The following is a 13,194-nucleotide window of genomic DNA, read 5'->3' as shown; positions in this document are numbered from 1 at the left end:
TCAACTCTGAAAGAGTTGCTTTTATTATTAAAATTTGCACTGCCTTGCCTTTGAGACACTCTCTATGTGTAATACAGAAATTTAGTAGAGGGCGGTCCCCGGTCCAAAGAAACTATAAAATAAAGGTAAATTATTAGAAGGGAATGTACAGTGTAGGGGCTGGATTTCAAGAAGTGGACTCTGTTTTGCTAGAACTACATCAGTGGAAGTGTATATAAAGTCCTCTCGGGGTTTTTCCTTTTAAGCTTTAAAGTGTTCCACCCTGAAACCCCAGCTTGACTAGTGTTCTGGTGAGCACTGTTCAAACATGAATGCAGATGGATCCTAATGCATTTCTTCCCGTGTATTAAGAAGAAGCTGTTTAGATGCAGCTCAGTCTGTTCAAAGCAGAAGTAAATAAACCAAGATTTGTGGAGATCCTGTTGAAAAATGCCCTGAGGTAAATTTTTTTTTTTTAACCAGGGGATCTTCTTCTGAAGTTCTTACCAACTTCTGCCAGGAAAAATATTAAATACAAGTTCTTAGGCAATTTGCTTTAGCCTCTAGGCACAACTGAGTCCCTTAGGGATAAGGGTGGGTAGGCAAGTGAACACTGTATCACCTTTAACTTTCCTCATATCTCTGTGTGTTAAAGCAGGCAGATGGAGACTAATTTCAGCTATCTGTGAGTATTATAATATTTCCCAAATGCATATATTTAATGGAATGGTTTTTCTTAAGAAAACACTGATGTAAGAAATTAAATCTATGTAGCTAGTGCATGAAGCAATTCTGTCTAGCAGCCTGGATTTCAAAGAGTCTAAGGGTAATTTGATACAGTGTTCATATTTCAAACTCCTGTGACAAGCAGCTGCTAATTCTAAAAAATATTCACTAAGAGTGGGCTAATTTGTGTATCACTGAAGCACTGGTCCTCTTTGCTGTCAGTGCATATTTTAAATTTGCAAGGGAAAAGGATATCCAGTCTTTTATTATTTGTTAAAAAGAAACTGACAGCTACACTTCTTAACTGAGAGTGATTTTGTTCATATCTACCAGTATCCTTGAGAGTGCCGAAGGCATTTGAAAAGGTGCCACTGCTCTGTCATTATGTGTTATCTGCCTTTACTACCTCTCCAGGGTTTTTTTCCCAGTTTTAGATGTGGGGGTTTTGTTTGGGTTCTCTTTTTGTTTTTTTTGTTTTTTTTTTTTTTTTTTTAATGAGCTTTACTAGAGAGGTTTAATGCTTTTCTTCATTTACAGTCTTTTATGTGATTATGCAGGATTTGTGGTATCACATCAGAAGAAGCTGCTGTAGATTGATGGGACCCCATCAACCACCCTGCCCACTCAATATTATAAAAATTTGTGTCGTCAGTAGTCATGACGTTTTGTAGGAAGTTGCCCATTTATGGATACTAGAGCAAATGATATCATCACAATAGGTGGCTCCTGTCTAAATAGGATCATTTGTGAAATGAGATTACAGGCATTTATCTGGGAAACAGGAGACAGAGGCACCTGCTTTATGTAATTGATATCCTGGGGAATTATTGTGTACAATAATCAAGAAAAATCTTCATTTCTAATTCTATTATGTGGGAAAAGAACCTTTCTTTTTTCTGCCTGCATAAAACAAACCCCACTTCCACATGGAATAAGCTCCAGACCATGTTTTCTATTATGCTTGAATATATGGGACATGCATTGCAATCCTATGCTTGCCACACTGCTGCAGTATACTTGTTTTGCAGAGCTCTGTAGCAGGCTAGTCAAAGCTGTGACTAACCAGACCCTTGGATACATACTCTAATCTCTGGCCTTTATTTTTACAATGAATTTGACTTGTTCATTGATTGTATATTTTTTCTGATTTGTGAGAAGCTTCATGCTCTGTGTTTGGATGCTGACTGCAATACAGCAATAGTCTTTGATACGGTAAGTCAAAGATGACTAATTTCTTACTCTTGTGCCTTCAATTTATACTTTCTACAACACCATCTCATCAGGTAGAAAATTATGTGTTAATTAATGTTGAAGTAGTTAATTTTCAACAGATGCTAGCCCCTTCCCTCTCCTGAGCACTTTGCACCATGTTTTTTTTCCTACTCATGAAAGCAATAGGCTTGAACTGTCTTTAAGTAAAATGCTTTTGCTGTGATATTTTTAATAATATTGCCATCATTTTACCTATTTTGTAATTTCAACAGTAAAGAAGAAAATAAATCACATGCAGAGATTTGGAACTTAACATGTGATGCTAGATTACAATAAGTTCAGTTCAATATTAACCTTTATTACAGTGAACACAATTGGAAAGGCAAAAATATTTTCAGGGATTTATACTTCAGATAAAGTAGAAGGGTTTCAGATTTCATTTGAGTATTAATAGTCAGATACATTCAGCTACAAGAGCCCTTATTTCATGTGAAAGCAGTGGAGAGAAAATGCCTTACAGAAAGACAGTTTTCTTTGTAATGCAGCGTGCAGAAGCTTCAGTAGTACTCCTTATCAAGTGCACTACATGAGATAAGAGCAAAAAACCCCATATATTTGCTGCACAGTGGTGAGAGCCTTTGCATTATAAAAATGTTGCTAACAAAAAATCCTATTGAACAGAAATATTCTTTAATGAGCTTTAAAAAAGTGCTGTGATCACACACACAGTAAGCACTCTTTTGGAAACCTAATATTAATTGTACAGTGAGGGTTAAGAATTGATATAAGAAATTTTTTTGAGAATCTTACCTTTAAGCAGAAGTCTGGAGGATCACTAGGTTACTGGGTCTTCAGTAAAATTCATTCAATCCTGGTTTTAGAACTGGCAACTTTGCAGCAAGTGAATAGTGTTCAAATGCCTTGAAATGATTCAAAATGGGAAGTATTCTCTGTATGTATTTTTCTCCTTCTCCTGCTCTAAACTTTTCAACAGTAGAGGTTTGGGGTGTTGCTTTTTCCATGACTATTAGCCCTTTTAGTTTTCGATATGCCTATCCAAAAAATCAATAAATTTCTATTTTCCAGTATAGATTTCTGATGTGCAGGTAAAATAGCTTGCTCTTTAAAAGTTTATGCAGGAACAAAGCCACAAAGGAGAAAAAAGAGAGGTCTGCATAAAATAAGAACAAATGTTCAGACTGGCTGTCATCAATTCACAAGTTGCAATTTCTGTTGCTTTTTCACTGCTGTGGAGAAGTTTGATGGTTTTATTTCTGTACTATTAACATGATTATTTTACAGGCATGCATTAATATCAGTTCCTGCATTTGATCACAATTAGTTCATGGATCCATATCTGTCATGTTTCCCTGTCATTTGAGACAGACTACATCCTTTCTATTTAGCAACAAGTGACCAACATGATCCTGTAGTTCCCAGTACAGTACAGTTCAAAAGGTATCTTCTGAAATGTGAAAACAGTCAAACAATATTTTTGCTAGGTATACAAAATCTGTGTGTTTAGCAAAGTTGGTGACTACTGGCATCATTTTTTTGAGCAAAACATGTTATTTTAAAATACTAGAAGGCAGGTGAAGGTGCTTCAACACATGAGCAGATTAAACAGCAGTACTGAGCCTGATATTATTGTTTGCTTTTTCAAGAAAAAACACAGAATAAAGACTATTTTGTTGGTATAATTACATAATGAGATTTACTTAATATGTTTCACCAAGAGTTTTTACTGTAAAGGCTTCTTAAAGTGATCTAGAACAATGAAAACATTTTCACAGATTTCCTTTGTGTGCATTAAGTGAAAGCTAAAGGAAAGAGGCAGATAATGAGTAGAGGCCAAATTGTATGCGCTGTATTTCAGACATACAACTGTTATGTAGCTTAGCTGATCAAGTCTTAGATATTGATTGACTGGTTTTCAGGGTGCATCTTTTGGGGAACAAAGATAAAAAAAAATTTGTGTAGTCACTGCTTTTATTAGCCTACCTGCTATTTTAAAACTTTATTTTCCAAAAGCCCAAAAATGCATTAATAATTTTTACCAGTTTTCCATCTATTATAATTCCCACTAAAGGAAAGCAGCTGCTTGTAATAAATAATAAAATAATGTAAAAATAATAGAAAATATAATCAACATAGTTGGAGCAATAAGCACACTGAAGGGCACATAAATAAAAGCAATCCATCCATTATGTTTAAAACAGTATATGCAGTTCTTAAATTAAAAGAATATACAGAAAGAGAAATGACCATAGCACAGAGCGTACAATGTTTCACTTGTTCTTTATCTAATAAGTTTTTAAATTATATATGGAGGTGTCATAGAACTCTGTAGCATAGATTACGTCATGTTAGTTATGCTCCATAAATCTTGCTTATTATTTCTGGCATTCTATTGTCAACGTGTTAGAAATCTCGGCCATATTTTTCTGAAAACTTTTTTATCTATATACTTGAGATTTTTCATCTTAGATATTTAATATTTTGCTCTTGGCTTTATCATTGCAATAAATTTATGTAGTTAATAATTTGGTTCTGGTTTCAAGGAGAAAAGCTTGAGTTTATGCTGGAGTTCATCAAGGAAAATCACAAATAACTGGACTTCTGTACATTCAAGTTTCATGACTGTCCCAGATGTCTCTAATGTGAAAATAAAGGGAGCTAAATCTGAACACAAAGGAAAGAATATGGGATCCACATTGCTATCAAAAATAAAATCCCAATACATTATTCTAGAGTAGTAAGGGAAATTAGCTGGCTTTTTGCACTCATTAAAAAAAAAAAAAGTTCTGCCCAGTGATAAGCGTTTACTATAGCACAAGGTCCATAAGTGCCAGCTTTATTTTCTTTGGATACAACAGGCATTACAGTTTTTCTTTTTATATATACTTTAGGAATTCTGCCCCAGAACAGTGAAAAGGTCTGGAGTACGTACAAAACCACACATCCTTGACTGGAGACCCCATGGCTAAATTAAATTTAATTCCTTTTAGTTTCTCCTTGTATAATATAAAATATTCATACCTGCAACAATGAAAGATTTGCATAGATTGGTGCAATAAAAATTATATCTGTTGTAGAATTTAATTGTTTTTGACAGATACGTTTGCAAAATTGATATTAAAGCCTGAAAATTGTACATGACAGTATGAATGCCAGCAAAGTAGTTCTGTGCAGCAAGCTATTAATTCCTCTTAGCAGTACATTACCAAGGTACAAATAGGGTAACAAGTCTGTTACTGTCAGACAACCCGCACAGTAGAGCATTCAGTGATATACAGAGAAAACCACATAGTAATTCATAGATTTCTTTTACTGAAGCAAAGTGAAACTGCATCTTAGTTGCCATTAACATCTTCAGAGAAATGGCAGGGAAATAATAAATGCCACTGCAGCTTTTGTGTAGCAATAGTTACTTGCAGTATTAAAGTCAAAGATTTAATGGTGACCATTGCGCATCAAACTAAAGAGAGAAAGGGATCGAAAGCATAAAAATTATTTAGGAATCATATGTTTCCATGATCTTTGAGAAAAGGCATTCTTTATCACTAGGTTAAAGTTTTAGCTGATCTGTATAATAATCTGCTGTCTGTCCTCCCAGTTCTAAGCACCCAATCTGACATTTGATACAAGAGCAACAACATCCTTTAAAATTTTCAGTTCATTTTCTGTGATCTACCATCATCAAATCCTTGGTTTCTAGGGCTTGAACACGCTTCTGCTGAAGCTGATGGCAAAACGCTTACTGGCTTAACTGGGCTCATGATAAGGGCAGCGCCATTTAATAAAAGAGGCCAGAAAATATCAGGCTGCTTTTTGCTTGTCAGATCCAGGTGCTGTTCCTGCGGGCAGAAATCTCACAGCAGTTCACGCAGAGGACGAGGACTTCTGGACTTCGTGTCCTTTACCCACAGAGAGAGGAGGAGCAAGGGCAGGCCAGGCATGTCAAGATAAAATATTCCAGCATCACAGCACAAATGATAGCATGGTGAGCATGTGGCTTAGGGCAGCCAGGTGCTGTGTGCCCCAGGCTGTGCTGCCTGCCTGCATGTAGCACCATGTAGCACCTGCTGCCAGGACCCCTTTGGGGTCCTGCACTTGAAATGCCAGGATCTGAAAGGAAAGCAGGTGTTGGTGATCAGATGTTCAGCACACAGTCACAGTCACACTCCCTCACTGTGGCCGCTCCTCTCTATGTGATGACAAGGAAACCCAAATGGAAGTATTTAATCTCCTACAGAAATTTTGCTGCGGGGTTGGAGGGGGAAGTGAGTTTGGCATTGCTTTGAGGAGTGGGCCCAGTTCAGATGTTCTTGTTTTTAATCTATCAGCTACCTAAGAGGTACTTATTCTTAGAAAGCTTTCCTTTGTGCTGGCACTCCTAGAGAAAATGACTGGGTTAAACTCCCCCAAAATCGCATAGCCCTCACCATTCACATCACCTGCGTGCGTAGGAGAGGGCACAGAACTCAGGAGCTATTCTATACTTTTCTGCAGAAATGAATTTTTAATCCCCTTTTTTTCCATGCATTTTTGGTCCTATAAATTTTATCAATGGCTCTTTAAGTGGGGTGTTGTCATCTGGACAGCTATTTTTGCATCTGATTTATTTCCCTTCCCTCTTTCCAACTGCTGATAGAAGTAACAAGAAAGAACAAAAAGAAATTAAAAACTTATTTTTTCTCTTCACCCTGTGTGTTTGACAGCATTTTGTATCTATTCAGCCTCATTGTTTCCTCAGTGCAATCATTTGGCTTCTTCCTATTTGTACAGCCATAATAGAAGCTGAAAGGAAAAAACATCTTAAACCAAGAGGAATAATACTGTAGTGTCATAAAGATTGGCAGGCTAAATAGCTGAATCTCATAGGGAATCTTGATTTTATTGATTATATGTAGTCAATGGAATCTTTCTCATAAATATGTAGTCTGCATACATTTTCATATACTTAGTTAAAGCTTAAATTATACCTTACAATTAGACAATTAATTTGGGCTATTGCTCTGAAGTGCTGTCTAAGCATTTATCTCTCCATATTTTAACCATACTGCCACATATTGAAGCTGTGGTACCATTTCATTATTCCTTCAGCCGATTCATCTGAAGAGGTTCACATCCTGCCACAGACACTTGTTCCTTCCCACTCTGTGCCTGAAGTGTGCCTGGTTGTGCTGACTTGGCTTTTTCTGTGGCCACACTCCAAACCATGGCTTTAACAAGACATTCTTTTTCCAAAACATGCAGAGACAAGCTAAACAGGCCTTTTTATAAATCATATTCTTTTTTTTTTTTTTCTGTGTGCATGCAGTTCCATTTTAAAGCACACCAGATGATAGCTAGGTTGATCTACAAAAAAAAAAATCTGGAACAAGGAGTAAGACTAACTTCCAAAAAGAACATCTTAAATCAGCTCTACATCCAAAGAAATATTAAAAATCTTGTTAAGTTTTCCTGGTCTAAATGTTGAGTCCATTCTAGATGAAAAGTATGAACTTGAAATGCTTTCTAACTTGGGAAACTCCCTTTCCTGGGACTGTGCACGGCAACACAGCCTTTAGTGTTTGGTGTCCCTTGAAGCTGGTTGTAGTACTACTTTGATGGATCCCTTATGTGCCTGTTGTGCAGTTGGTGCCTGCTTCTTATCAGTCCCATGCATCCCAGAGAGATTTCCCTAGATTTTCTATCTAGACGCTTACTGCTTTGAATTAAACCCCTTATGTCTGATCTGAGCATGGGGCTTTATGGATACATTTATGCTTCAGTAAGCAAGAACAGACATATATTCATAACAATGTAATCTTGAGATTCAGTTTTGATTTCTCTTGTTCTCCTAAGATCTCATGTCTTCTATACCTGTTCTCATGCAGGAATGCTGTAGTGTGAGCAGGAACAAGCATTTGAGTGCATTCATGTGCACACAGACATATACACACACATGCACAGGGACACACACACACACTTTGTTCCAGTAAGAGAGCCAGAAAAAGCAGTGTGTGCCCCCCTGAGTGCCAGATAGCAGAGGCCACAAGAGCTATGGAGGACCCTAAAGACCTCCTGGTGCTTTCCTCACTCAGCTCACTCTCCTGCTCCATGGTCACACATACACCACAATCAGTGCCCAGGCTTGGAGCTCTAGTGACAGACATAGTCTGATCCAAATTCTGGTTCTAACACATTTAAATGTAGGTACACAATTCTCAGTTAAGGCTTTTCAATGACTGAGTACATTTTAAATAACAAAATCAGCAAAAGATGGATTTTGTACTAATAATAATTGTATAGTGATGGGATTCTGAAGTTAATAAAACTGTTGACTTATAATTCTAAAATTTCCACTCTTAATTTATACATGAACAATTAACAGCATCTCCCAAACTCTCACACAGGGCTGCAATTTAGCTGGCTCATAAATACTTCAGTATTCATTGTTTCATGCAATGTCATTGCTTTGCAAACCAGGCTCCTGGGGGATCAATATGTGTTTTTTGAGAAAAGTAGCAAAACTGTAATTTTGACTTTTTTGCCAGATTGATCCCTTTGATTCAGATATTTTTATTTCCCTTATGTGATCACGCTATTAGCAGTGATAATAAAAGTATAAATTACACAGGTATTTGGGAAAAAAAAGAGCAGGACAAGTGTTTCAGGCACATCAGTAAAGGGTGAAGATGTGACTATGCTGAAAAAGTTTTTGGTTGTTAATAAGTCATATAATTTCCTTATAAGTCATTCCTCTGTAAAGGATGGGTGGCAATACTTTGCTATGTAGCAGAAAGCTGTGTTCTTTGAGATAAAGGTCCAGAAGTTACCCCTTTGATATATTTGGGAAGCATGACTGACATAAATTGATAGAAATTACAACTGATGGTGTTCACACATGTTTCTTTCTATGCTAAGGAAGGGGAAATCGTCCTCACAGAAGGGCAGGCATTTCCATTTTGTCTCTTCTGTCAATATGCTGAGACTCTGAAGAAGCCCAGTGAAAACGACTGCGTGCAGAAATCAGGGAAGGCACTTAGGGAACCTGGCCACTAATATGCTCACTTTCAAAACTCGTCTTAAACTGTATTTTCCATTTTTTTTGGCTTTAAAACATAAAATTACAGCAGTAGTCAAGTGTGGGCAGACTTAAAGACCTAATAAAGAATGTAGATTTGCATTAGCTTCCAAAATTTAAGGTTTTGAAATTGAAAAGATATTGAAGACACACACTGCAGCTGGTGGCATTTGGCTTCAGACTATTGTAAGGAAGCTCTTGAAAGTGCAACTCTTTAACACAGTCTACACTTAATTTCATTTTAGTTTTGAAGCATTGAGAAAGCCAGCTAGCCTGCATGTGCCATACTACATTTGCATGAGACAAAAAGAGGACAAATCCTATGCACAAGTAGCACACAGCCCTGGAAATTAACTCAAATATTTAAAACTGTATTTCAGAAGATTTTTGTTTTAAAGCTAATGCAATGGCATAATTTCTGTTTTACCGATTTCAGTTCTGAATTCTATTAACAGCTCAATATGAGCTGATCAACTGCTGTGTCTTTTTCCTTTAACGGTGCCCGTTTTATGAATACAATATGAATCTTTTTCTCCCTAACCCCTAAGGGTGAAGTAATATGATTTTTTGCTTTCTGGAGTATTCACTCATGTTAAATGGTCTTAACAAGTTACTTTAACTGTCTGTGTTCAAATAGGTTCCTCTGAAATCAAGAGAGGCCACATTTGAATTTCCAGGCAGTGTGCCATTAAGAATCCAATTAGGGGTAGTCAGTTGTTATGAAAAGATGAGATTTTAACGGAATTTCAGGCTGGAGGACTGCACAGCTTCTAGTCATGTGTGTATGGCACCTGTGCCCCTACTCCATGGGAAGTCACACAGAACTGATATGGTTGAAATTTTTTCAGAGACATTGAAATCTGTGAACAGATCAAGACTGCATTGTATATTGAATAATAGAGATTCCTCCATATAAAATAATTTAAATTAATGTTTTTATTCTTAAATTTAAGTGGTCTTATTCACACAGCTGTGATGTGTCATGAACAGAAAAATAGCAATTGAGAACAGGATTCTGAACTACAGTTTCCAACACAGAAGGGGACATTGTGATTACTGTGCAAGCAGCTGTTACCTTTAAATGAAGGACACTTTTACAGAGAAGTTGTATAGGATAAGAGAGGAATAAAATAACAATGTGTCCAAGTAAAGGGAAGTAGGGATCTACCAAATGTTTCCTAAACCTACAAAATCAATAGACTCAGATATCCAATTGAGTATTGTACACGTTGGTTTCCAAATTAAGTTTGTGTGATTTTCATTTGTTTTTAGCAAAAGTATATAGGTCCTCATTCAAATCAATAGGATACTTACTAGTAGACAAAACTAGATGTAAATTTAGCCTGATGTCCACCTAGAAGACATAAACGTGTTTTTTTCTGCTCAACTCATTGCCAGTTAAAGCTAAAACCTTGGCTCTTACTGACCTGTGAGAAGTATCTATTAAAAATTATATTCGCGAGGCTATGGGGTAAACTAAGATGCCAAGAGAACCTGTTAGCTTTTTTTCAAAAGTTCAAAACCAGGCTACAAACAACATTAATGAGAATGCTCAATGAAAGTTTTAAAATACATTCTCCAAAGCTGACTTGGTTTTCCTCACATATTTTATGCATCAAAAGGAACCAGGACAAATCAGAATTATAGCAATCTTGCATCAGCTGGAGACTTTTTCTGAAGACTTTTTTACAGCTTTCTTTTCTCTGTATTAGAACAAGAATAAGACAAAACGTGGTGTTTCACTAGTAATGACAACATTAAACAAAGAACTTATTATATTAAAAGAATAAAAGACAGATCTAATGTGGTAGTAAGATATAAACAGCACATGATTTTGAGGAAGGAAAAAAGAGTAAGCTCCTTGCACAATAACTTAGCATAAATCTGAACTGAGAGTTCAAAGATCCTTCTTTTCAGCAAGACAATGTTGATTCCTGTGGATTAGTAAGAACGTGTTTATCATCTTCTCGTAGAATATGAGATCTGGTCTGTTGAAGGTGTTAGTGATTTGGCATTTCTATGAAGCAGATTATCTTTTGAAATTCTAAGGCACTAGTTTAAGTAATTCCAAGTTTACATGTCTGTAACTAAACCTTAGTCTGGAGAGTTGATTTGATTTCCCTGAGTTAGCTTGAACTAACTAGTCCCTGAGTTAGCTTGAACTAGATTGCTTATTCACAGAAAATGGCCTATTTGCCATGTACTCTGCTCATGGAGTCCTTCTTTCACTTACCACTGATGTACAGCAGAGGTTAAACATGTCTCTTCCAATACCAAAATAAGCTGTCTATGCAAAATGTTGGAATCCATTTCTCTATGTGCTATGAAAATTTTACTAGATAACCTTAAGCAGATGAAGGTTTTCCCTGTTTTCAGCCTGCAGCAAGAGAAAGGAGCAGCACTGCGATATTTAATAATTTTTTGTAATATTGTTGCTATAAAAAACTGCTAAACATTCATCTGTTAACCTCTAATGTTAGCCATAAATACAAACCTTTACAACTGTGATTTATTTATGTATTGACTCAAAGCAGTGCTTTTTATATCATTAACAAAATGTCTGATGTGATTATTTAATTTCTGGAAAGCGTGTGTATTTCTGATTTCAGTCCTTGTGCTGGGTCGACCTTGGTCAGCTGCCAGACCCCCACCCAGCCACCTCTCATTTTGTTCCTTCAGCAGGATGAGGTAGGAAATAGTTTATGGAATGAGATAAAACAGGGAGGTCACTTACCAGTTGCCATCATGGGCAAAAGAGACTCAGTCTGGGGAAATTAACTTAATGTACTGCTGATTTAAAATAAGTTTGGATAGTGAGAAGCAACAAAAAATGAAAATAACTCCTTTCCCCTGGCCCTTCCTTCTTCCCAGGCTCAACTTTATTCTTTTATACCTGACTCCTTGGCCTCTGCCACCCAAGGTGATGGGGAAAGGGGTAGGGGTCCATCCATAAAAACTCCTCTCTGCTGCTCCTCAGCACACATCTTTCCTGATGTGTTCTTCCATGGGCTGTAACCCTTCATGACCAACTTGCCTATGTGAGGGGTCTTCAGAGGCTGCATTGTGGCTGCTCCACCGCAGTCCTCTCCACGGGCTGCTGGGGAATTTCTGCTTTGGTGCCTGGAGCCCCTCCTCCTCTCTGCTCTCACCTTCATGCCCACAGGGTTGGTTTGGGGTTTTTTTTTGAAGGTTTATCTCACAATTTTTTCCCTCACCACCATTTGTGCCCTTCCTTACACACGCTGCCCCCGAAGCACGCCCTGCCCAGGGCAGTTGGATCTGGCTGGAACCGGTTGTGTCCAGCTGGAACCGGCTGTGTCTGGCTGGAGCCGGCTGTGTCTGGCTGGAGCCGGCTGTGTCTGGCTGGAACCGGCTGTGTCTGGCTGGGGCAGCCCCGGCTCCCCTCACAGAGCTGCTGCTGCTGCCAGGGCTGGACACCCGCAGCCTGTGCGGTGCTTTTTTCCTTGAATGTTTAAAACAGAAAGTTTGTAATTTATCTGATTATGGATGGAGCAGCAGTTTAAAAAGCCCCTGCTCATATGAATGGGGTGCAGGTAGGGTGTGTAGGGGAACCACCAGAAAATTAAATCATATAAGCTTTTGGACAGTGGAATCATGACTTTTCTCATAAGTAGGCTGGAGTGTAGGGCACCTTGATTTCAAATTTAAAAGTTGTCCCAAATTTCTTCTGTTTAAAACCTATGTATTTTATTCTGCCTTTTTTGGAGAGTGTATTACACTTAGACTTACACTGTATTACACTGTTTAAAAGTGTCAATGAAAATTTCCATAGGAAGAAACTCAATTTCTTGTGAAGTAACTATAAAATAACTATATTCTGATAAATAATAATTCTAAAATAACTATATTCTGATAAATTTCATAGTGTTTCAGTTAATAGAAATGCTTTTTGAAATATTATTTTAGAGAAAAGTCCTCAGGTTTGACAGTGTGGATCAGCTACTTCAAAACCACTTAAATGCGGGGTAGAATATATTTGTAGAAGCAATAAGATTCATGCCTTCTTTTTGTCCATCTTTAATATGGTCCAGCCCGTGACAGGTTGTACAGCATGCAGCACAGCAGAAATCAGAGCAAATGGGCAGCAGAGCAGCCTGTGTGTCTCTGTGCCCTCATGTCAGCCCAGCAGGAGGGGATGAGATTGTTCCCTTAGTGCTAAGAGAGGGGACCAGCATCTGTTGCTC

General features: G+C 37.5%; 1 protein-coding gene across 5 annotated transcripts in view; it reads left to right on the top strand.

Annotated features, from left to right (window-relative positions):
- Nucleotides 1-13,194, top strand: part of DLGAP2 (DLG associated protein 2) — a 448,267-nt gene that overhangs the window by 130,204 nt on the left and 304,869 nt on the right. Inside the window, exon 1 of one of the 5 annotated variants that reach the window (XM_053973317.1) lies at nucleotides 11,714-12,543. The exons of the other annotated variants lie outside the window; for them this stretch is intronic. Within the exon in view, the coding sequence (XP_053829292.1) occupies nucleotides 12,529-12,543 (15 nt within the window). The 5' untranslated portion in view covers nucleotides 11,714-12,528. Of the gene's footprint in view, nucleotides 1-11,713; nucleotides 12,544-13,194 lie in introns of those variants that run through there. 5 annotated transcript variants of the gene reach the window in all.

The sequence above is a fragment of the Vidua macroura genome, chromosome 3 (genome assembly GCF_024509145.1).
Source record: "Vidua macroura isolate BioBank_ID:100142 chromosome 3, ASM2450914v1, whole genome shotgun sequence".
Taxonomy (NCBI): Eukaryota; Metazoa; Chordata; class Aves; order Passeriformes; family Viduidae; genus Vidua; species Vidua macroura.
This window is presented reverse-complemented; position numbering and strand designations above follow the sequence as displayed.